Source organism: Pseudophryne corroboree, chromosome 1 (assembly GCF_028390025.1).
Source record: "Pseudophryne corroboree isolate aPseCor3 chromosome 1, aPseCor3.hap2, whole genome shotgun sequence".
NCBI classification, from domain to species: Eukaryota; Metazoa; Chordata; class Amphibia; order Anura; family Myobatrachidae; genus Pseudophryne; species Pseudophryne corroboree.
Genome location: NC_086444.1, coordinates 92,187,617 through 92,213,715, shown reverse-complemented (window position 1 = coordinate 92,213,715; position 26,099 = coordinate 92,187,617). Strand labels below are relative to the sequence as shown.

The 26,099-nt window shown below is 46.8% G+C and overlaps 1 protein-coding gene across 1 annotated transcript in view; it reads right to left on the bottom strand.

Moving 5' to 3' along the window:
• Positions 1-799: 799 nt before the first annotated feature.
• C7 (complement C7) overlaps positions 800-26,099 on the bottom strand; it is a 217,261-nt gene continuing 191,961 nt past the window's right edge. Inside the window, exon 18 of the mRNA XM_063961404.1 lies at positions 800-1,206. Within this exon, the coding sequence (XP_063817474.1) occupies positions 1,034-1,206 (173 nt within the window). The 3' untranslated portion in view covers positions 800-1,033. The remainder of the gene's footprint in view (positions 1,207-26,099) is intronic.

Below are 26,099 nucleotides of genomic sequence, written 5' to 3'. Positions count from 1 at the left end.
GTCGCATCCGGGTGGGATGTGACCGCAATATTATGGACAGCAGCAGGCGTCGACTCGGGACGTGCGGGGAAAACTAGGGCGGACGGCGCCATTTTCGGGGTGGCCACATGACGTCACTTGCGGCTGCTGCAAGTGAAAACATGGCTGTCCTGCGTCTGCCTTTGCAGTCAGGCTGCGGAGGCATGGTGGGGGGGGCAGTCACAATTCAGCTATGTGATTGCAACTGCATCGCTGCCGGGTATTTGCATGCTGGTGCTGCCTTGCCCTGTGATGGGAAGCCGTCAGCATGCGATCGCAGCCAGTTGCAGTTTTGCTAAAATAGTAAAACTGCAACTGAAGCTGAATGAGGTCCAATAATACAAAATAAAGAGCAGCAACTCCCCTACCTTTAAGCTGTCGAGGGATATATACTGCAGCGAGGCTGGAACACTGAGCAACAGGAATCTGTTTCCCCACTTGTGTATGACCTCTCTGCAAGCTATTGTTATCTGTTACCAGACAATTTGGACTCTGAGAGGCTCCATGCAGTGGAGACTTAAGGATGTACCCTCCACAGCCATTCGCAGATATCTTCATTCCTCACAGTCTCTTGGATTTGTTACATAGAGAATATATGTAGAACTGAATATAATATGTATTTGGTAACGTTCTCAGCATCCCAGTTACACCTGGCACCCTGCATCTTGGGCTTGGTGGACCCCTAAGGAATGTGACCCTGTATTTATCTCAGTGTACATAGCCACTGTGCATATGTGACAGGTCCCCGGTGACACCAGAGTTCATCATTCCAAGAGAAGAATGATTGTACAAAATCGCTTTTATTTTTAGCTGGTGCAAACCTCCGTACGTCTGCTTTTACAGAAGACAAACACATGACCTGACATCCTGACTTTGATGTCGCTCTTTGTACACACAGTAATACAATTCCGTGGCATTTGGGGCATGAAGGAGCTGCAGAGCAGCTGATATGCTGAGTGAGTTTGACGTGTTCTCTGGCAGGGCAAGAGCGGATCAGTGCAAGGCTGTGATCTCTCTAGACGTCGCAGGGACTCTTACTGACAATTGCCACATTCTTCCCCTGGCATTTCAGGATTCCAGCGTCACATTCACTCATGGTTTGCTTCCCGCCGTCCACCAGGACACAAATGCTGATCCCTTCATCTTCACAGGTCCCGACTTCTCGGCAAACACATGGTCCTGTCTTACCTGGACACAAAGATAGGATGAGTTAGTATTGCAGCAGACAACTACTAACAATGATCACAGGATATTGAAAGCACCATCTTGCATTTGGGTATGGTATATTTTGTTGATGTTCAGGATGCCCATGTGTCCACATTAGGAATGTCAACACCTGGATGTCAACATGTTCTGAATGTCAACATCCATAGGGTGGAATTCAATTGTTTGAAAAGTCGGTTGGTTGTCTGGTTTTAGATAGGAAAAAACAGACTCCCAACTGACTTTTCAAACAATTGAATAGCCCCCAATGTGTCTACATGGATGGGAGGTGAATGTGGCACATGTCGACATTTACATAATGTCAAACATCTCCAGAATGTCGACGGGCGGTACTTAGATGTCCTTAGTGGTGGTTAGTATTGCTGATCATAGCCCTAACCCTAATCGCGGCTTACCCATACCTTTCCTAGTGGCCTAACCCTAAAATCACCCCAACATCAGCTGTCGACATTTTCTTGTCGACATTCACAATGTTAACATGCCAAATGTGAGTACTGATAGATTGAATATCAACATTCTGGCAATATCACCATACTGAATTTTGATGTTCACACCATGCCAGCATTCTCTCGTCGACATTCTGAATTTCAACATTATGAGCATATACCTTTGCATTTATAGATATTGTCATGTCAGCGCTAGATATTGGGCATCTTACTAGTACAGACCATGCAAGTCTTACTTCCTGTCGCCATATGTATTCAACATGCTTTACCCAGAATGCTTTGCTCACTGTGCATAACACACAACAGGAATGGATTAACATGTATATTTTAGGCTAGTGGCTGAGAGGGGTGTGGTACAAAATAACTAAAACAAACCACCAGGTCGGCGCACGATAGCAATGATGTTGATAAAAAGCAATTTATTAACATAAAAACAAATAACAAACTTACTAAAAGACCAACAATTCTCAAAACATATAACTGAGGAATTATAAGCCTCTAAGATTACATACTGTAGATGCATACATATAGTGTATTAATGTGTGAAAGGGACGCTGAAATATAGGAGAGAGCCACTCTCTGTTGGATAGAATTAGTCTCTCAAAGTAATTCCATGTCTCACAGTTCAAATGGGAATAAATCCTCAAAATCAGTAGCAAACGCAGGATTTTGAAAGGGGGGATTCCAAATACTTATACCCCTTTTACACCACCAGCTAGTAACACAGGTTATTGCACATGAGCGCGCATAACCCGTGTTGCTGGCTGGTGTAAAAGAGTCGAGATGGAATAGTCCAGGTCGAGTGACCCGGACATAACGTGCGCTAATACCACTACCTCCGCCATTTCGTAGTTTCATACATTTACCCCATAGTGTGGTAAATAAAAGATATCCGTGTTCCCCTTTCTCAGTGGAACATGTCATAAAAAAACGAACACACACACACACACCCAGTGGAACATGACACAAACACACACCACCCCACCCCCAAAGTAAGTGAAACATGAAGCAGACTCCCAGTGAAACATAGACACACCCTCCCCCCCCCCGTGAACCATGACAGACGCACACCCTCCCCCCCCACAGTGAAACGATACACGCAGATTCCCAGTGAAACATGACACACTCTCCCCCCACCCAGTAAAACATGACAAACACAGACCCCCATGTGAAACATGACACCCCACTCCCCGCCAGTGAGACATGACACAGACCCCAGTGAAACATACACCCCCCCTCTACCAATGAAACATGACAGACCCTCAGTAAACCCCCCCCTGTGAAACACACACACCCTCCCCACCAGTGAAACATGACAGACCCCCTTCCCCACGAGTGAAGCACACACACACTCCCCACTTGTGAAACATGACAGACCCCGAGTAAAACACACACACCCTCCACCCCCAGTGAAACATGACAGACAACTAATGAAACACCGCCACCCCCACCAGTGAAACATGACAGACCCCCTCCCCATCAGTGAAACACACACATACACTCACACCCTCCCCACCGGTGAAACATGACAGACCCCCTCCCCATGAGTGAACACACACACACACACACACACACACACACACACACACACACACACACACACACACACACACTCCCTCCCCACTTGTGAAACAAGACAGACCCCCAGTAAAACACACACACTCCTTCCCCCAATGAAATATGACACAGATGACCCCCAGTGAAACACAAAAGCACACCATCCTCCCCTGCGTTAGACATTTCCCACACACACATCTCTCCCCACCACCAGTTAAACAAAAAGCATTAGCACAGAGCCTCACCTGGCCAGCAGGAAAAGAAAGCCACATCCACACCACGGACATTTGTTCACCGGCACATGGTCCGGCCAGCTCTCTTGCAAAGCACCACTGGGAGTGGAGATCTGCCTGGGAGGAGCTGCATGCTGCTTCTGCAGCTAGCTCCCCCTACTGTACGTTCAGCCAGCCTCTCTGCAATATGAGGCACTGCTGCTGGATGCTGCCGGCAGCCTCAGAGGCTTCATGAAAACATAAAAAAACCACCAAAAAAAAACGGTGCGCTGCACCGATGGATCGGCGGCCAGGGGGGGGTTTCTAGGTACTCGGAAACCCCCACTGCGCGCGCGTGTGCAAATTATATAGTTAACGTCTATGACCATATAAAAGTGTCCAAATTTAGATAGCTGTTTCCATGGAGCAAATAGGAATAATAAAACCAAGCAGTTGCTGTTACTCACTGAGACGTTGTAATCCCTTACTGCACGGGATAAGTAGTTGAAAGCCGCTTGTTACCACCCTGTGCATGGGTGAGACATCCGTCAGCGGTACGTTCAGGTAAGAACCGTTCTCTTCAGTGCAGCACAATGTGGATGCGCCGGACCGCCGTGTAGATCCCCCAGCTCAAGTGAGCAGTGCCCAGCCGGGCAGAGTGTTGCTCTGTTCCAAGTGCAGGGGGAGGTTTAAGTGAGATAATTTGATCGCAGGCTGAACAGTTCACCGGCAACTTGTAACAAACAGCCAATAACGGTGTGTATTTCTCTCCTTGGGACACTTAATGGTCAAATGCGGCCCTTTCTTCTGTACTTTGTACTTGTTTGTTACAAATTGCCGGTGAACTGTTCAGCCTGCGATCAAATGATCTCACTTAAACCTCCCCCTGCACTTCTACATTGTTGCAACTTTATTAGTATTATTTTTAGTCAACGATAATGTTTTTATTGCAGTTTGAATTGAATATGATGTCACAAGGGGGCAGGCTTATTCAAATGACTCGGTTGCTAGATATATTAGGCAGCTGATTGGCTCGTGAGTATGCCCAAAAACGTTAGTGTATACACTTTGCCAGTCGTTACATTGGTCGGCGGATAGGCTGCATGGACCATCACGGCCAGGGGGTCAATTTACTAAGATGGGAGTTCTATTTAAGATGGGATGTTGCCAATATCAACCAATCAGATTTCAGGTATTATCTTCTAGAAGGTGCTAGATAAATGAGAAGTAGAATCTGATTGGTTGCCATGGGCAACATCCCATCTTAAATAGAACTACCATCTTAGTAAATTTACCCCCAGGTTTGTACCCAGCCTTAAATATCACAAGCTATCTAGATGCAACCAACAGTAATGTCCTAATTTTTATCAAATGCACGTGTAACCTTGGATTATTACGATCAGAGAATGCAACTTGATTAATACAACTACATGGCTCATAAGAGGTGTACATTTGTGCAATTGATTTGTTCATTGTTCCTATATAATTATAGATATACAGTAGCTGTGGTTTTATGCACACAAATTGTTTATTCATCAGCAATTGTAACTGAAAGTAGATTATTATTTGCATTTAAAATCAAATAAAAGATCACTTGAAAAAATATTTTGAATGTTATACAATTTATTTTCAGCAGCTTACAATTAAGGACACAAAGGATAATACTGAAAGGCAGGGAATATTTGACATATTTAATTTTTGGAAGCGATTAAAAAGCAGCATAGTCAGTATTTTGCTGCAACTGAGAAAAACAAATAAAAATTCAGACATAATTGCTTCTTATTGTGAGGTGACGTAAACCTGGAGGAATGGCTATGGGCAGCTTAGTGGTGCCTCAATATGAAAACCACTTAAAATATACAGTTTATCTACAGTTAGGAGCTGATTGGTCGGTTGTCCACGTTATCACTCTCCGAGGCTTAAGACCCATACACATTAGACGATGTCGCTCTGTGAGCGACATCGTCTAACGTTCCCCCCTCCCGGGCCGGCCAGTCGGCGGCCGCCTGTACGCACTGAGCGATATGACCGCTCATATCGCTCAGTGACGTCACGCCCCCGCCAGCCCTGCATGAAGGTCGTGGACGACAGTCCACATCCTTTATGCATGCCCTACCGACAGCGACGATCGTTGCCGACCCGCGGGGCCGTGCATCGGTCGTCGCTGGCGGCATACACACTTGACAATAAAATGAGCGACGTCGCTCAAGTAGGGGGAAAATGAGCGACGTCGCTCATTTTATCGTTAAGTGTGTATGGACCTTTAGTACATCTGCCCCTTTGACTGTAAATTGAAGCAAAAAGACTGATAATGGCCCTCATTCCGAGTTGTTCGCTCGCTAGCAATGCAAACACTAAGCCGCCACCCTCTGGGAGTGTATCTTAGCTTAGCAGAAGTGCGAAAGAAAGGTTAGCAGAATTGCTCGAAAAAAATGTCATACAGTTTCTGAGTAGCTCCAAACCTACTCCTATCTTGCGATCACTGCAGACAGTTTAGTTCCTGTTTTGACGTCACATACACACCCTGCGTTCGGCCAGCCACTTCCCCTTTTCCCCAGGCACGCCTGCGTTATCTTCTGACACACCTGCGTTTTTTAGCACACTCCTGGAAAACGGTCAGTTACCTCCCAGAAACACCCACTTCCTGTCAAACACTCACCGATCAGCAGAGCGACTGAAAAGAGTCGCTCGACCTTGTGTAAAACTGCATAGTTTTGTGTGAAAGTACTTCGTGCGTGCGCACTGCGGGCCATAGGTATGCGCAGAAAAGCCGATTTTTTTGCCTGATCGCTGTGCTGTGAAAAACGGCAGCTAGCGATCAACTCGGAATGACCCTCAAAGTGCAGCCCCGCTTCACAAAAGGTGAGGCAGAGTAGAGGCTGGAAACAGTGATCCTGACATCAGAAGTGATGAAATTAATGGAAACACTACAGAAAGAAAGGACTACAGAATACTTTAATGCAGCAATTTACAAAATGCCAAACAGCATGGACATATCGGTGGAGAGGCCATGTCACACAATACTGACTGATGTTTTTGACAATGGTTGCGCAGGTCTCTGGGAACATAGTGCCCGCGTCTTGTTCCTGGGGACATCTCAGCTGTGCATGTGCAGGTCTCCGGGAATATGGTGCCCATGTCTTGTTCCTGGGGACATCTCTACTGCACATTCGCAGGTCTCTAGGAACATGGAGCCCGCGCAGTCACGCTATCAGTGCTTTGTGAATGTGGACTAGGTTCAGAGACTGCAGCAGATTCATGGTTGAATCTGGCAGATTTAACGAAGTTCCTTTGCATGAATACAACAGCAACTTAGGAACAATAGTTGCAATATACGACAGAGTCCTAGTCAGCTCCCTATTACCTGAGCTGAAGGCTTGAGAACCTGGACAGTGGGGTCATTCCGAGTTGATCGCTAGCTACCGTTGTTCGCAGTGCAGCGATCAGTGAAAAAAACAGCTAATCTGCGCATGCGTATGAACCGCAATGCGCACACCCGATGTACGGATACAAAGAGCATCGTGGTTTTGCACAGGTTCTACCAAAGCTTTCAGTCGCACGGCCGAACGCAGGAAGATTGACATGAAGTGGGCGTTTCTGGGTGTCAACCGACCGTTTTCAGGGAGTGCTTAGAAAAACGCAGGCATATTGGGGAAAACGCTCGGCAGGTGTGTGACATCAAAAGGCGTCCCTCCGTCGTTAGAATTAACGCACACAAAGAGTAACTACAGGGCTGGTCTTGTTTTGTACAAAATTATTTTGAAGGCGCTCTGCTGCACAAGCGTTCACACTTCTGCAAAGCAAAAATACACTGGGCGGCAACAATGCGTTTGCCCGGCTGCTAAAAGTAGCTAGCGAGCGATCAACTCTGAATGACCCCCCATATCACAGACTAGACAACGTGATTCAGTAGGGCTGAATCACTGTCCATACACAGATGATGCTCAACTGGGAAGTAGGCCACAATAACTCCACTAGGAGGGATTAGACTTATCATCCGGGTTGGTCCTAGGCGCCCTCAGCACTGGTTGGAGGTATTCCGGCCAGCGGGGTTTAGTGGTGACTAAATGAAGGCACTGGTCTGATTGGATGTGTAAGTCACTGGGGTAGAACTAGGTAGTAATTGTGGCTCGGGCAATGGACAGGGCAGCTTTTGACAAATGATTGGAACGAATCAAAAGTAATATCCAAAGAGTGGCTTGAAGAGAACTCAGGAGAACACAGAGAACAGGTACACATGCTAGCTGTGGAAGACGTTGCACTGGCAGCTTAGGACTCTCAGGTTACCCTTTTTATACCTAGAGCAAAGGTTGTGATAGGCTGTTGCCGTTTGGCTAAACGCTCTGACATCTGGATTGGCTTGCCCTTATCCAAGATGGAGCTGGAGCATGCGCTGGAGCATGACCCGGCACCATTTCCCCTGCAGGAGCTCCCGATCCCCAGCCGACCTCTGCGCAGACCAGCGGTCACAGCAGCGCACACCGACAGCCACCAGCAACCCACAGCAGCGCCAGAGGATACCCACCGCAATGCCCTGACGGGTTAGTGTCTGACCTGCCTCCCTCTGCCTGTACGGTCCGTGACACTCGCCTTGTTCCTGGGGACATTTCTACTGCACATGTGCAGGTCTCTGGGAGCATGAGGACCGCATCTTGGTGGTCATTCCGAGTTGTTTGCTCGGTATTTTTCTTCGCATCGCAGCGATTTTCCGCTTATTGCGCATGCGCAATGTCCGCACTGCGACAGCGCCAAGTAAATTTGCTATGTAGTTAGGAATTTTACTCAGGGCTTTTTCATCGTTCTGGTGATCGTAATGTGATTGACAGGTAGTGGGTGTTTCTGGGCGGAAACTGGACGTTTTATGGGTGTGTGCGGAAAAACGCTACCGTTTCTGGGAAAAACGCGGGAGTGGCTGGAGAAACGGAGGAGTGTCTGGGTGAACGCTGGGTGTGTTTGTGACATCAAACCAGGAACGACAAGCACTGAACTGATCGCAGATGCCGAGTAAGTCTGAAGCTACTCTGAAACTGCTAAGAAGTGTGTAATCGCAATATTGCGAATACGTCGTTCGCAATTTTAAGAAGCTAAGATTCACTCCCAGTAGGCGGCGGCTTAGCGTGAGCAATTCTGCTAAAATCAGCTTGCGAGCGATCAACTCGGAATGAGGGCCCTTGTTCCTGGGAACATTTCTACTGCACATGTGCAAATCACAGCAGAACTTTCCCCCAGAGTTCTGCAGATCTGCAGCCAGCGCTGTGCCGATGGTGGAGTCTCAGGAGCCCGGGTGCACCACACACCCTGCACCCATTATAGATATGTCAGTGTGTCCCATATTGCAGACTAAAAAACACAGTGGAATGCATGGTATTGGATTCATATGTGGCTGGGTGGCTACAGCATTGGTTGTGGAGAGACAACTGAGAGTTGTAGTAAATGAAACGCATTAAGAAGTGATAAAGCCACCAGTAAAGCACCTGGAGGATCTGTACTTGGGCCAGCTCTTTAATAGGTTTATTGGTGACATTACTGGTTTGGATGGGAAACCACATCATATAACACAAAGATATCTTTACACTCCTGTGGGGGTATAATCCAGATTGATGACGTAAGTAGGTTGGAGGAATGGTTAAGAGTTAGGCAACTAGGTTTTTAATGCCAAATAAATGGTAAATTATAAGGTATGAAATAGCCACAGACTGTGTGGCGTATAAAAATGGCAACTACTGTGGAGGAACGGGATCTGAGATCTACTGTTTCATGTGAATTAAAGGTATGTATGCATTATAATAAAGCACTAGGGAGACCAGCAGACTGGATGATACAACAGGTTGTATTAGTAACAGAAGGGAAAAGGTGGTCATGCCACCACATAGGTCATTGGTGAGTCCTCATCTAAAATTCGATGTTTAGTTATGGAGGACATATCTCCAGGGGTTACTAAAATGCTGCTGGTCTACTGCACATCCCAAAACCTATTAGCAAAGACTAATGGACCTCAATACCTTGGAGCAGATAAGGGAGAAGCTGAACAGGATACAAGCTTTGTATAAAAGGGCACAGCATTCTACAGAGAAGTATTAAACTAAAACCGAAAGATAATAGGTTTATGATAAGTGTCAGGAAGAATTATTTAACCAAAGGGTTAGCAGACAAGAGGAACCGTCTTCTAACACAATTGCTACTGTAGATGGCAATGCAGTCAGAGAATTAAAATATGCTTTGGATAGACATAAGGCAATGCTAAATGTGGAAAAAAATAAGGATCAAATTAGTTCCAAGGTTGGTCATCTGGTTTTTATTTGCAGTCAGATTCTATGTTTCTATGGACGGAATTTACTAATACTAGCGGTCAAACCTCTCAAAACTGCAGTTTGCAGAGGTCTTGCCGCAATCCCCATATGTATCAAGTCCTAGAGAGCAAAACATGCCAGAGCTTGTAACCGACAAACTTTCTTCTTCTTCCCACAAATTCCTGGAGAGGGATCTGAAAGATCCCTCTACGTGTCCACTGCGGCTTGTGCATGTACTGGCTGACAAGCACGCATGTGCAATGGGACTCCTTGGTCATAAACCCGGAAGTTCTTAAAACACAAGGACCAGCTCTTATTGTAAGAGCTGTCCATTGGGTACGTATTCTCAATTATTCATATATACAGCGTTAATAAACACAGCTATGCATGTGATAAGGGGCGGGATGTATTCTATACAATGGGCGGCATTCAATTCTTTTTACCCCCTTCCACACCCATTCTGTTTCTGCTGATGAGCATGGTATAATCATTTCAGCTCGCTACCCCTGCGGTAGCGTGGGCACCCAACACGTTTTGCAGCAAAACCTGACTACTATGGGCGCGATATGTGCTTTAACAGGGATTACTTTAGAAAGGAGATTGGGCGTGATAAATCATTTGAATACCGCTGTGGCCGGAGAGACTAACCAGCCACACGTGTAATGGCGGCCACAGCACTGAAGGGGTTAACCCCTAGTGCCCGGCGCCATTAGGAGGACAATGGGTGCTTGGCGCCACTTTTAAACGGTGCACTAGCGCTAGTCGCCATCTTTAAATGTATTGTGGGTGCTAGGCACCGGGTATTTAAAATATGTTTAATAATGTGTCATATGTTATATCACTGCGCAGTGTGCAGTTGGAGAATGATGGACAAGGCACTTATGAGGAAAGTAGAAGGTATTTTGTTTCTAAAAAGGTCTTGAAAATAGTTTGTGAGACACTTTTTGCATAGGAAGTCGTATGGTAATTATCCTAGCTCCAGACTTGCTATGTACAAGTAAGTGTCAATTAGCCGGCCTCTTGGTGGCCAAACATCTTTGAAATGCAAACGAAGGTGGAAGGAAGACTGTTTGTTGTGTTGCAGCCTTTCCTGTTGTAATCCCTAACACTGGGTTTGCATGGAGATGTGAATGAGACAGAAACATTTGTATTTTGAAGCCATATGATAAATTTATCAATGGCGAAGTGTAAACTCCCAGGTGGTAGGAATTGGAGTTTAAATTATATAAAACTTTGTGTGTGCCAGGAAAAAGGAAATTGTTTTATTTATTTATTTGTATTTTGCAAGATTGGATGGACATTATTCAGGGGGGACATGACCCCCTGTGGTACTGTGTGGAAAATTGACATAAAAAGGAGGCCTGCGTGCCTCCAGAGTGTATTATACCAACTACTTTCTGCTGTGAACATCTTGCTGTATGCTGTTTCCCCTAGCAATAGGGAAGAGTTCTCTTTAGAACTATTTGTTGGCATTGAAACATCATCTGCCTCAAGAAGATTACGTCATCTTGTTACCTGCAGGCCTATGCAAAACATAGCCCCGTTCTCCGGCTGTCCCGGGATAACCCCAACGTCTCCAAGTTCCGCCTTCCGCCAGCTACTGGTAGAGGACTAGTGGGCATTCAACAATACCACACAGGTGTGGTAAGGCAGTGTGTCGGCACATATAGAGCAGAACTGTGGTTCCAAACGCCACGGCAGGTTAGGAGTTTGGTGGTGGCAGCATAAACCCGCCCACAGCGCAGTGGGAGGAGTCAGTAACAGGCGGTTACTGACGGTAAGCGGGAATCCCCTATGTGGTCAGGTCCCGTGGGACCTAAACATCCATTCTGTGTACTGGGGACGGGACGCAAAAGCGGTGAGTGCTTTCGTACGGTACCGTCCGGTCACAACCGCCCAATATGCCTGAAAGAATTCCAGCAGTAAGCAGAATTCCTGCCAATATCACATGCAAAAATGTGGTTTTAAGCTTAAAGCTGTACTTCTAAAACAGTTGCAGTGATGGGAGTGGATTTAAGCAGAACAGAAGTATAGATATGAAGCTGCAAAGCACTGTGCTTTTGACTTCATGTAGGTCAGCATATAGGGGGTCATTCATACCCGATCACTGCTGTGCGTTTTAGAACAGTAGCGATCGGGTCTGAACTGTGCATAAGCCGGCGCCACAATGCGCAGGTGCGAGGCCCCGACAGCGACGGGGAGCGCCGGACTGCGACGGGATTGACAACAAAAGCGATCGCACCGGCGATCGCAAGAAGATTGACAGGAGGTGGTCATTTGTGGGAGTCAACTGACCGTTTCCAGGGAGTGACCGTGAAAAAGCAGGCGTGTCCAGCCGTTTGAAGGGAGGGTTCTTGATGTCAGCTCTGGGCTGGATCATCGCAGTGGAAGAGTAAGTCCTGAGCTGTGCAGAGACTGCACACACTTTTGTTTGTGCAGTTCTCTGCATAAGCGATCGCATCCCTGCACAGCGAATTCCCCCTCCCCTGTAGGTGGCGACTACCTGATCTCAGGGATGCAAAAAACTAGCAATCAGGTCTGAATTAGGCCCCATAATACAGCCCTGAACTTTGGCTCAGGATGCAAGGCAATCACATAGCCCAAAGAGAAATGGCTGCAGTGGCGGAACTGCCGCCAGTGCAACCAGTGCGTTGCACTGGGGCCCGCCACTGTCTAGGGGCCCAAAGCAGCGCGGCATGTAATGAGTCAAACTGACTTATTACATGCCGCTGTGTGCTTCGGGCAACCGCCGCCTGCAGCACACAGCCGCCGCCGAGGACAGGAGAGGAGCAGCGGCTACGGGGGTGAAGGAGGAGGAGGGAGGTGGAGGAGGGAGCCGCAGCCGCGCACTGTAATTGGTAGAGGCGCTGCTGCTGTCCCTTTCCTTCCCCATAGGCTGTCCTCCGCCGCTGTGAATGCTGGGAAGCGCATCCCAGCATTCACAGCGGCGGAGGACAGCCAATGGGGAAGGAAAGGGACAGCAGCAGCAGCACCTCCACCAATAACACAGCCCTGCTGCTGCTCCCTCCCTGTCTGCCGTTATGTTTAAAAAGGAGTTACTGTCTGCCGTTATGTGTAAAAAGGGGGTCGCTGTCTACCGTTATGTGTAAAAAGTGGACGCTGTATGCCGTAATGTGTAAAAAGGGGGACGCTGTCTGCCGTAATGTGTAAAAAGGGGACGCTGTCTGCCGTAATGTGTAAAAAGGGGACGCTGTCTGCCGTACTGTGTAAAAAGGGGACGCTGTCTGCCGTAATGTGTAAAAAATGGGACGCCGTCTCCCGTTATGTGTAAAAAGTAGGATGCTGTCTGCCGTTATGTGTAAAAAGGGGACGCTGTCTGCCGTAATGTGTAAAAAATGGGACGCTGCCTGCCGTAATGTGTAAAAAGGGGACGCTGTCTGCCGTACTGTGTAAAAAGGGGACGCTGTCTACCGTACTGTGTAAAAAGAGGACACTGTTTGCCGTAATGTGTAAAAAATGGGATGCTGTCTGCCGTAATGTGTAAAAAATGGGACGCTGTCTCCCGTTTTGTGTAAAAAGGGGACGCTGTCTGCCATTATGTGTAAAAAGGCGACGCTGTCTGCCGTAATGTGTAAAAAATGGGACGCTGTCTGCCGTAATGTGTAAAAAGGGGACGCTGTGGTACTATTTTGTGGCCACACCCCTTCTCCACAGCCATGCCGCTATATTTTTTTGCACGCCCACGGCACGCACTGCCCTTGTTTTACATGGAGGTGGGGGGGCTCCGATGCCATTTCTTGCACACAGTGACGGCACTGTTGCTAGGTATCCGTTTCTCTGGCCCTGAGCAGGTCCCCCTCACCAGATCCTCTCCAGGGGTGAGGGGGTGGACTTGGATGGGATGGGGGGGCCCAAAGCATTTTGTCGCACCTGGGCCCACCGCTCACTAGTTCTGCCACTGAATGGCTGCATAGGGTAGCCCCGGCCAAGACCTCCAGTGAAGGGAAAGGGGAGTAGGATGATTATTCACCTTTATCTGGGAATGCAACTTTATTGATTTGTCTGCCAAGTTCCATTAAAATAGTTGTGTAAAATTATAGAATTATTTTTTTTTATAAACATTTTTTTTATTAATGCTTTACTTTCAAGGCTGCTATTCAATTAACCCCTCCAAAAACGGTCTTATTTTTGACCAATGGTCATTATTGGGGTATTCAATTAGAGCACCTTCCTTTTTTGGGAGAAAAATGCTCCGTTTTCATGCGATAACCCATGAGATCCAGGATAAGTACCTGGACCCATCTGCTATCGCTGGCTCTGAGGGCAGGTTATCTGGGATTATGCTTCGCTGCCTGAGGCACCCAAAGTGGCCATAACTAGGTGTGCAGAGCCGTCCCTAACCAATATGATGCCCTAGGCAGGATTTTGGCTGGTGCCCCCTAGCACCGCCGCTTGTTCTGCAAGAGATGCTTGGCATGAGTCAGCTGGCAGCTCTGCTAACGTTGGGCACCTTTTGTTTATGAAAATGCATTATTTGCATTACTATGTGGCTAGGACGCACAAGCAGCTTCTGCTGATTAAAATGATATGCAGCATGCCTATATTCTGTGTGCGACTGCGGCTGTATCTGCATAAGAAATGCTACATTACAGTAATTTTCAGGAATACACTGCAGCCTAGCATTTCGTATGCAGATACAGCCGCAGTCACACACAGAATATAGGCATGCCACATTTCATTTTAATCAGCAGAAGCTGCTGGTGCCCCTAAGCATACCAAATGACCTAGGCATTTGCCAAGTTTGCCTATGCCTAAGGCCGGCTCTGTAGGTGTGGGCCAGCGGAGCGTTGTGTTCCTATCGGGAGCGTGCTGGGCCGAGGAGCAAGCAAGGGTCGATGCTGCCATAAGGGAGCTGGCCACTAGGGGGCTCCGCCGAGGTCGGCTATTACAAGGATGAACGATGGGGGTAATTCCAAGTTGATCGCAGCAGGAAATTATTTAGCAGTTGGGCAAAACCATGTGCCCTACAGGGGAGGCAGATATAACATGTGCAGAAAGAGTTAGATTTGGGTGGGTTATTTTGTTTCTGTGCAGGGTAAATACTGGCTGCTTTATTTTTACACTGCAAATTAGATTGCAGATTGAACACACCATCTCTCTCTGCACATGTTATATCTGCCTCCCCTGCAGTGCACATGGTTTTGCCCAATTGCTAACAGAATTCCTGCTGCGATCAACTAGGAATTACCCCCGATATCTCTGAAAAAGTCATCCTTCATCTACAACTGCATGATGCTGGTGATGGCCGCGGGACTTATCCGCCACAGGCAACACACAGGCAGCACTGACATGATGTTATTTGCAGTCACTCTGCAGTCACCTGTCCAGCTCTCGTGCACTGCTGCCACCTGCCCTTCCCTCTCTCCTAGCCAGGCACTGAGAAGCTCCGCCTCCCAGGGCAAGGATCTGCTGCTGGCCTGTGCCGGGTGGGGCTGGGAGGTGAAACCACAAGGTGAGAGGTTCTTTCTCTGTGTGCATGCATTGGGGGGCACCAGCAGCCAGGGCTCAGATTTGGGGCTCCCCTGACAAGCAGGAGAGCAGGCTGGGGTCTACATGTCTGGAGGGGGGTCTTGTATTTATACCTGCGCCTGTCCCATCTGGATGTGCTGGTACGTGTAGTGCCACTGCAGCAGTACTTCTCTATATCCCAGTTTACTGTATCTACATACCGTCTGACTGCCCTGTTTGCATAATTGCCATAGTGCCCCCCCCCTACTAGGTACAGTATGCATATTATGATTATATAACAATAATTTTAGTCCTAATAGAGCCATATCTGTGTTTTCGCTTTGTCTTGTCATTTTGGATAGGTATTTCATATTTTTTATGTTTATTTTTCAAAAATGAATGTATAATTTAATGGCAATTGTAGTTTTACACACTGGTCCTAATTCTGAGTAAAACGCAGTCTGCAGGCAATACCGACGCTCACACAGCCGCAACTGCGCATGTGCAAATATTTCTGAAATCTACGATACATGTGTTAGACTGCTGCGATCTGGTCAGACGGCCTCAGTAACAGGGCGAAAACGTGATGGGCGTTCCTGGGCGGTGAGGAGAGGAGTCTAGAAGTGCGTGCAACGATTGTTTGTCTCCAGAGCATGTTATGGGAGTGCTGGGGGCATGTCAGTGACTGGGTTCCCAGATGCACAGCCACACCTATAGGAGGCCATGGTCTGCATCTGATCTAGGGTTGGTGCAAGTGTTGTGTGAGCGGTGGTGGCGGTAGTACAGCGTGCAGAGATGCTGACAGTGGGCGCCTAAGTCTTTTCCAACTCTTTTTTTATATCTCCCAGTCTCATTCCCCTATATGTACAACTATAGATTTTATTATAACACATCGTATACCACTCCCAACACACTGATCTGCTCTACGTGGCACAGTGTGTTTAAGGGTCTCTACCTGGTGCAGTATGTTTAAGGAGCTCTACCTGGCGCAGTGTGTCTAAGGAGCTCTACCTGGTGCAGTTTGTTTAAGGGGCACTACAAGGTGCAGAGTGTCTAAGGAGCTCTACCTGGCGCAGCGTGTTCAAGGAGCTCTACCTGGCGCAGTGTGTCTAGGGGGCTCTACCTGGTGCAGTGTGTTTAAGGAGCTCTACCTGGCGCAGCGTGTTCAAGGAGCTCTACCTGGCGCAGCGTGTTCAAGGAGCTCTACCTGGCGCAGTGTGTCTAGGGGGCTCTACCTGGTGCAGTGTGTTTAAGGAGCTCTACCTGGTGCAGTGTGTCTAAGGGACTCTACCAGTTGCAGTGTGTCTAAGGGGCTCTACCTGGCGCAGTGTGTCTAAGGAGCTCTACCTGGTGCAGTGTGTCTAAGGAGCGCTACCTGATGTAGTGTGTCTAAGGGGCTCTACCAGGTGCAGAGTGTCTAAGGGGCTCTACCAGGTGCAGAGTGTCTAAGGGGCTCTACCAGGTGCAGAGTGTCTAAGTGACTGTACCAGGTGTAGAGTGCCTAAGGAGCTCTACCTGGTGCAGTGTGTTTAAGGGGCACTACAAGGTGCAGAGTGCCTAAGGAGCTCTACCTGGCACAGCGTGTTTAAGGAGCTCTACCTGGCGCAGTGTGTCTAAGGAGCTCTACCTGGCGCAGTGTGTCTAAGGGGCTCTACCTGGTGCATGTGTTTTAGGAGCTCTACCTGGCGAAGTGTGTCTAAGGGACTCTACCAGGTGCAGTGTGTCTAAGGGACTCTACCAGGTGCAGAGTGTCTAAGGGGCTCTACCAGGCGCAGAGTGTCTAAGGAGCTCTACCTGGTGCAGTGTGTCTAAGGAGCTCTACCTGGTGTAGTGTATCTAAGGGGCTCTACCAAGTGCAGAGTGTCTAAGGGGCTCTACCTGGTGCAGTGTGTCTAAGGATCTCTACCTGGCACAGCATGTCTAAGGAGCTCTACCTGGCGCGGCGTGTCTAAGGAGCTCTACCTGGTGCAGTTTGTCTAAGAGGCTCTACCTGGTGCAGTGTGTCTAAGGGGCTCTACCTGGTGCAGTGTGTCTAAAGATCTCTACCTGGCACAGCATGTCTAAGGAGCTCTACCTGGCACAGCATGTCTAAGGAGCGCTACCTGGTGCAGTTTGTCTAAGGGGCTCTACCAGGTGCAGAGTGTCTAAGGGGCTGATAGAGTCAAGTATCTACCTTTTAACATTAGCTATACATTAATACCGTGTAGCCGTAATGGCTGCTAAACCATGTGCACATGCTACGCACTCCGTACGCTATTTGCGTATGAAGACCTTGCACGTGGTACGCAAATTAAGTACACACGCTGTGCTGGGTGTACGGAAATACCCACAGCGAGCATACACACAAATAGTAACCTTTATAAACTTTAACCACAGAATATGATTATACTGTATACCTTTAGTATTGTAACACTGTAATGATATACCACTGCTTGACCTGGATCTTTAAGCAAGGCTGTTTGTAATTGAGATACACTGAACCCTTTGTACTAGCTAGAGAGACACAGACACCCTGCTGAGGTTCTAACACCTTTACTAACGAGGATTTAGATATATCAAAAGGGGTACACAGTTACAGCTTATACTCTACATACTAACATATAATACTAACAGAATATCTAGACAGAAATATACAATAACGTTACAATCTTATACTAAAACAGAGAGAGAGAGAATTTGGCCAATACAATCAAGGAGCGAGAATCATTACAGAGAATTACTTACACACACTGGGAACGATCGCTGCGCATATTCCTGGTACCAAGCTCCCAGTTAATCAAGTTGAAAACAGTTTGTGGAGTGAGAGAAACTGAGCTGCCCAGGATGGCTGATCTTATATACCCTGCATACAGTATACTACAAAGGGACCTATAATCTCATTGTTCATTGGACATAGGAATTCGTCTCCGCATTATAACAAAAGGTCATAGGTTGGTTCATACAGGTGGGCTGTGACTATTTCAAACTGCTCAGGTGGGAGGGAATCTCAGGTTTCCCGCCGCATGGGTAATAAAGTGCAAACATAGTATATGTCCATAAACTTCTTATGGTCATAACTATTCGCACGAGCGATTAATCTGTTTCTAACCAACACCGGAATATGGCTAATTAAATACTCTTCCGATGGATACTAAACACCACTGTGTAACCCCTGTCTGACCCTTCGTATCAAACAAAGAGGGAGCTCTTTGTCCATGAACATGCTACATTAACTAAACTTTCAGATTCTATCAAAGGGACCATAATCTACAAAATACATTATATGACTAAAATATGTAATGATCGAGTCGCCCGCCAGACGCACACAAACTCTACCGTAAATGCGCATACCGTGCGCCCGCAAGTGCACGTGACAGCGAGTATACGCACGCACGGAAGGGCTCATGCACGCGCAGCGGGGACACGCATGAGGTGCAAATATGGCAGTGTGCATCATGATATTTTTCTGACTTTGACAGTGCTCTACCTGGCGCAGTGTGTCTAAGGAGCTCTACCTGGCGCAGTGTGTCTAAGGAGCTCTACCTGGTGCAGAGTGTCTAAGGGGCTCTACCTAGCTCAGTGTGTCTGAGGTTCTCTAACTGGCACAGCATGTCTAAGGAGCACTACCTGGCACAGCATGTCTAAGGAGCTCTACTTGGTACAGTGTGTCTAAGGGGCTCTACCAGGTGCAGAGTGTCTAAGGGGCTCTACCTGGTGCAGTGTGTCTAAGGAGCTCTACTTGGTGCAGTGTATCGAAGGGGCTCTACCAGGTGCAGGATGTCTAAGGAGCACTACCTGTCATAACATGTCTAAGGAGCTCTACCTGGTGCAGTGTGTCTAAGGATCTCTACCTGGCACAGCATGTCTAAGGAGCTCTACCTGGCGCGGCGTGTCTAAGGAGCTCTACCTGGCACAGCATGTCTAAGGAGCTCTACCTGGTGCAGTGTGTCTAAGGGGCTCTACCGGGTGCAGTGTGTCTAAGGAGCTCTACCTGGTGTAGTGTATCTAAAGGGCTCTACCAGGTGCAGAGTGTCTAAGGGGCTCTACCTGGTGCAGTGTGTTTAAGGATCTCTACCTGGCACAGCATGTCTAAGGAGCTCTACCTGGCGCGGCGTGTCTAAGGAGCTCTACCTGGCACAGCATGTCTAAGGAGCTCTACCTGGTGCAGTGTGTCTAAGGGGCTCTACCGGGTGCAGAGTGTCTAAGGGGCTCTACCTGGTGCAGTGTGTCTAAGGAGCTCTACCTGGTGTAGGGTATCTAAAGGGCTCTACCAGGTGCAGAGTGTCTAAGGGGCTCTACCTGGTGCAGTGTGTCTAAGGGGCTCTACCTGGTGTAGTGTATCTAAGGGGCTCTACCTGGTGCAGAATGTCTAAGGGGCTCTACCTTGTGCAGTGTGTCTAAGGATCTCTATCTGGCACAGCATGTCTAAGGAGCACTACCTGGCACTGTGTGTCTAAGGAGCTCTACCTGGCACAGCATGTCTAAGGAGCTCTACTTTGTACAGTGTGTCTAAGGGGCTCTACCGGGTGCAGAGTGTCTAAGGGGCTCTACCTGGTGCAGTGTGTCTAAGGAGCTCTACCTGGTGTAGTGTATCTAAAGGGCTCTACCAGGTGCAGAGTGTCTAAGGGGCTCTACCTGGTGCAGTGTGTCTAAGGGGCTCTACCTGGTGTAGTGTATCTAAGGGGCTCTACCAGGTGCAGCATGTCTAAGGAGCAATACCTGGCATAGCATGTCTAAGGAGCTCTACTTGGTGCAGTGTGTATAAGTGCTCTACCTGGCGCAATGTGTACAAGTGACACTGCTGTGTGGTGTAATTTGAAAAACGGACAGTACTGTGTGATCTAATGTGAATTGGTACTATTATGTGGCCATGCCCCTTCCCCTTGAAGCCACACCCCTAAATGCGCCAATTCCCTTTTTAGCGCCAAAATGTTTAGTTACAGCTCTGACAGGTATTAGGTCTAATTGAATAGCACCTGGTGAATCAATTAGCTGCTGTAAATTAGCGCAGCTAATTGAATACCGGCCTAAGTATTCACAACAAAATATTAACTGCTACCGTTTTCTAACTTTTTAGAAGCTGTTTGGCATTGTGTATATTCTCAGAGTTTGTTTTTATGTTTAAAGCAGTCCTATAATAGCCTTTATTCATTATTGTACAATTATGAAGCAGAGTACGCTGTAAACATATTGCGCATGGCATTGAAGAGAGTAGTCTATGGAAGTTGTGGTGGTGAATAGCAGTGATTAACTGGAGTGAATCCATTTAAATATTGCAATTTATTAAATTTAGGCCCTTTTTTCCCTAATTGCTTTCTGCTTGTCACCATTAAGTTGAATAACATCATTTCTGTAGGGATTTATAATCATATGAAGCACTCTTTGTGACAAGTAGTCTTTCATTTATGTGTCTCTCAGTCATTTAACATATGTTGCTGTCTGCTTTAAATGGACCAAGGACAAATTGCACAATATGTATCAAACATTGTAAATTGATGGCTGGGTGCCTAGCTTTTAATTTTTAATTAAAATCTAAAACTGAAAGCACAAGTTAAAAAAACAAATGTTTACCATGTTTTCTTACTAAAAATGCAAAGTAGTGGACGGTGGACCCATTATTGCTGTGCCTGTAAGCACAACAAATGCCCATTTTCTGTCTCTACCTCGGTCCCCATGTACTCCTCACTTCTTCTAGCTGTAGGTGCTCCCCAAGGATTTGTTCTCAGCCCTCTTCTGTACTCCCTTCACACATCTTCCTCATCAGCTCCTACAATCTTCAATACTATCTGTATGCTGATGACGCTCAAATCCTCCTCCCCTGCCCATCCAGTCTTGCGTCTCCAACTGCCTGTCTGCCATCTCCTCCTGAATGGCCCAGCTCTTCCTGAAACTTAACATGGCAAAGACCAAACTTATTATTTTTCCCCCTTCCAGGGTCCCTCAACCCAAGGGAATTCTAATAGCGTAATATTGCAGATTGGAAACAGTGAAGTATACAGCAGCTAACAGAGACCGGCTAGTCTCCAAGGATGTGGCCCTTCCTCACCCCTGATGCACCCAAAACCCTAATACACATTCTCATCATTTCCAGTTTAGACCACTGTAACCTCCAACTCTCTGCACTCTCCCTACTTTAATTTATTCTTTACGCCACTGCTTGTCTTGTTTTCTCTCCAGCATATGATGTCTGCCACCCCCGCTGCACATTGCTTCACTGGTTCCCCTCTGGGGTATATTCATGAAGCAGTGAAAAGAGTGGAGAAGTGTGCCAGTAGAGAAGTTGCCCATGGCAACCAATCAGCTGCTCTAAATGTTACTTCAATGCTGATTGGTTGCCATGGGCAACTTCTCCACTGTCTCACTTCTCCACTCTTTTCACTGCTTCATTCAATTCAAACTCTTGACTCTGACTTACAAAGTCGTAAATCATTATGTTCACAGTACCTCCCACCCTACCCAATCCTCCCCTAATGCCTCTCTCAATCCTGGTCACTGCCTGTTATGCTTGGCTCCAAGATTTCATTCCAGGAGCCCACATCCTCTGGAAGTCACTCTTCTGCCCAGTCCTACTCTCCACCAGCGTCTCCTGCTTTAAACATATCCTTGAATGGACCTTTTTTATTAAAGTGTACCAGGCCTCCTTTTAAGTAAACATTTCTCTATCCCTCCACCATGTAACTTTCTCACTTCACCCTCCAACTGTTTATCTCTTCCTCAAAGTATGTAAGCTGTTATGGGCAGAGCCCTCCTCCCTCTTGGTCTTCCCTAGCACACTTCACGTCACCATTGCTCAGCTCCTTTGTCTCCTTTCCCCTTTCAGCGACTCTTACTCTATCTGCGCACCCTTACGTTGGGTAGTTGGCCAGGGTCCTTGTTATCTGTCGTACCCAGTCTGTGGTATGTTATTAATGTTTAGTACCGTGGTAGCCAACCCTGGTCCTCGAGAGCTACCAACAGTTCATGTTTTCCAGCTCACCTACCAGGTGCACAGGTGCAGTCATTACTCACTAACACATTTTAAAAGCTCCACAGTCGGAACTAATTACTTAACTTGTGATTCTGTGAAGAGACCTGGAAAACGTTAACTGTTGGTAGCTCTCGAGGACCAGGGTTGGCTACCCCTGGTTTAGTACATACGCTATGGTCTTCCATTGTGTATTGTAGTAGTTATGCTCCAATACCTTGTTACTGTGATTTTTTTTCCTGTTTACCATGTACAGCACTGTGTACACTTTGTGGTGCCTTATACAGGAAATGTAATAATATGAATATTATAAAAGTGATGTCTTAATGGCTACAAAAAGAAAATATAGTGGTGCTTGAAAATTTGTGAACCCTTCAGAATTTTCTATATTTCGGCTGAAATGTGGCCTAAAACTACCTCAGATTTTCCTAAAAGTAGATAAAGACAAACAAATCCAACAAATGAGACAAATAAATTAGATGTGCTATTTTTTTTATTGAGGAAAATTATCCAATATCAGGGGCCAAATGTAATAGAGTGAGAGTTTCAGAAGGGGAGATATTTGGTAAAATGTTTCAGTTTTTTTTTAAAGTGGCAAACATTTACACTGCAAAACCAGGTTGATCTTGCTGTGTAAATGATTGCCAATTTAAAAAAAAAAAACCTGCAGCCCTTACCAAGTCTCTCACTTTCTGAAACTCTCACTCTATTACATTTGGCCCCACATATCTGTGAGTGGAAAAAATAAAGGACCCTTTGCTTCCAGTATCTGGTATGTGCCCCTTGTGCAGCAATAATTGCATGTAAACGTTTCCGGTGATTGTTCATTAGTCCTGAACATCGGCTTGGAGGAATTTTACCCTATTCCTCCGTACAAATCATCTTCAACTCTGCTATGTTGGTGGATTTCCCCCCATCCCCCATGAACTGCTCGCTTCTGGTCCTTCCACAACATTTCGATTGGATTAAGGTCAGGACTTTGACTTGGCCATTCCAAAACTCTAAATTTAGGCTTCTTTAATAATTTTTTGGTTGAATGACTTGTGTGGTTTGGGTCGTTCTCTTGCTGCATGACCCACATTCTCTTGAGATGCAGCTCATGGACAGATGTCCTGACATTTTCCTTTAGAATATTCTGGTATACTTTGTCCCATCAATGATGCCAAGTTATCCTGGGCCACATGCAGCAAAACAGGCCCAAACCATGATACCACCACCACCACCACCACCACGTTTCACAGATGGTATGACGTTTTTATGCTGGAAAGCAGTGTTCTCCTTTCTCCAAACATAATGCTTCTCATTTAAACCAGAAAGCTCTATTTTATACTTATCTGTCCATAAAACATTGTTTCAATAGTCTTCTGGCTTGTCCAGGTGATCTTTAGCAATCTGCAAATGGGCAGCAATGTTCCTTTTTGGAGAGCAACAGCTTTGTCCTTGCAGTCCTGCCATGCACACCATTGTTGTTCAGTGTCCTCCTCATGGTGGACTCATGAACAGTAACATTAGCTAAAGTGAGAAAGGCCTTAGGTTGCTCAGAGGTTACCTTGGGTTCCTTTATGACTTTGCAAATTATTAGACGCCTTGCTCTTGGTGTGACCTTTGTTGGTTGAGGAGGGTGATAATGGTCTGGAATTTCCTCCATTTGTACACATTGGGGTCAATTCTATTCAGCAACAGGGGGGGTGAGAGAGTAAATCCAACAAAAGTGCCGCCGCGCGGCCGGCGCAAGGCTAATTCTGTCAGGAATCAGCATCGTGGCGGTGAGTTAAGTCGGAGAATGCCCGTTCTCCCGACAATTCAACCTGTTAAGTCGGCGAGAATGGGCCTTCACCGACTTAACATGAGCTGAATTGAATAGCGACGGGAGCTAACTCCTGGCACTATTCAACTGTCGCTGAATAGAATTGACCCCAATCTGTCTGACTGTTAATTGGTGGAGTCCAAACTCTTTAGAGATGGTTTTGTAACTTTTGTCAGATCTTCTTCTGAGGTCCTCAGAAAACTCCTTTGTTCATGGGACAAACATGTGGCCCGGGATGTAATTGGAGACAATTTTAACATCCGGGAAAAAGTCGGACCAATTCGGACATTAAAATGTGCAACTTTTTACCATAACTCAGTCAATGACTGTAATGGTGTTCGTCTTTCACGGTACCAATGCAAATAGGATCCAACTTCTGTCGACTTTTTTAGACCAGGAAGCGTCCGATTTTTTCATACCAACCAGAAAGTGTCTGTTATTTTAACAGTTGCACAGTGATAGACCATCACCCATTGGCACCCAAATGTCCCATGATTAAAGCAACACACACCCTAAACAAACCCCAGTCCTCCAGGACGCAGAAGCAGATTATGCTGTTTAAAATGATATGCGGTATGGCTATATTCTCTGTGTGATTGCGACTGTATCTGTATACCAAATTATGTTACAGTTTTGGCTGGAATACACTGTAGCATAACATTTTGTATGCAGATACAATTGCTATTACACACACTATATAGGCATGCTGCATATCATTTCTGCAGCGGGGTACACTGGGATTCCACAGGGAATACATGGGGGGGTGTAGAGATGGATCTTGATCCGAAGCACCAACAGGCTAAAGCTTTGACTGTTCCCAGGATGCACTGCACCGCCTCCTCTATAACCCCTCCTCCAGGCACTGGAGCTCAGTTTGTAAGTTGGTGCCTGCAGAGCAGGTGGGGCTGCGCTAGGTAGTCCTGAAAAGAGCTTTTTAAGAAGACTTCAAGGGCCGCAGCACTGTTTATGTCATTCTGACATTCTGTGCTGCAGCCCCATCACCTTCCCAGCAGCGCAGCATACTCCCGCAGCCGGGTTCCCGGGTATTTGCAGCGGAGGTGCACCGGTCATCAGGCACACCACCGCTGACACTCTCCTGGATCGCGTGGCTGCACATCAGGGAGGAGGTAAGAGGGTCCCCCAGGTGGGACCTGCTGGTAAATCGCGGTCCGGTCGCGGTCCCAAGAGATGGAACGCGCCGTTGGCATGGACACTGTACTACACAGGGACCCCACTATATCCACCAGGGCAGGAAGCACAGGTCAGATTTACTAAAATCCATTTTACATAGGCTAGTAGCTGAGCTGATCTCCAGGACTGCAGGGCTCTGTATCTTCTGTAAAGCCGCTTGTCTCACAACGCTGTGCATTTATAGGCACTTAAGTCGTCTACATGTCATTTGAGACAGTGTTAGTTAAGAACAAGTGTGCTGCTAGCGGAATATTTAGTACAAGTATTCTGTGATATACATCCAGTATCTACTGTGCATTGTTATATCTATATTCATACATATTTATATGTAGTTTTACTAGTCCAGTGCAGTTTTATTGTTTATCTGTAATAACTCCTGCATTGTACCTGTGGCTGAGTGTGCCTGTAGCTGTTGTGTGGATTTCATTCTCCTGTATCCCACTTATTGCTATCACTATATTCTGTACCCAGTGGGGCTAGGTGCGCCAGGGTCTCATATTTATATAGTGCTACACAGTATAAACGATTTGTTATTTTTTACTGTGTATTTCAGTCACCTCATACCGCTTAAATCCTCTGTTTCGCTTTGTCCTGTCCTCCACCCTTTTTGATTTTTCACTGTGACCGGGCAGTTCTCTTGCCCCGGTTATCTACCTAAAGTGGTATCTTCTTTCCATCTTAACCAAGAGATTGTGGTTCCGGCTTTTATCTCTTCTGGTTTGTCTACCAAAGAGCGGTCTTTGGATGTGGTACGGGCTCTCCGTATCTACGTGGAGAGGACTGTCTCTATCAGGAGGTCAGATACCCTGTTTGTACTTTTTGGATTTCACAAACGTGGCTGGCCTGCGAATAAGCAAACCTTGGCCAGATGGTGATTGCACAAGCGTATGCACAGGTTGGTCTTCCAGCTCCTGCTGCTATCAAAGCCCATTCTACTTGGTC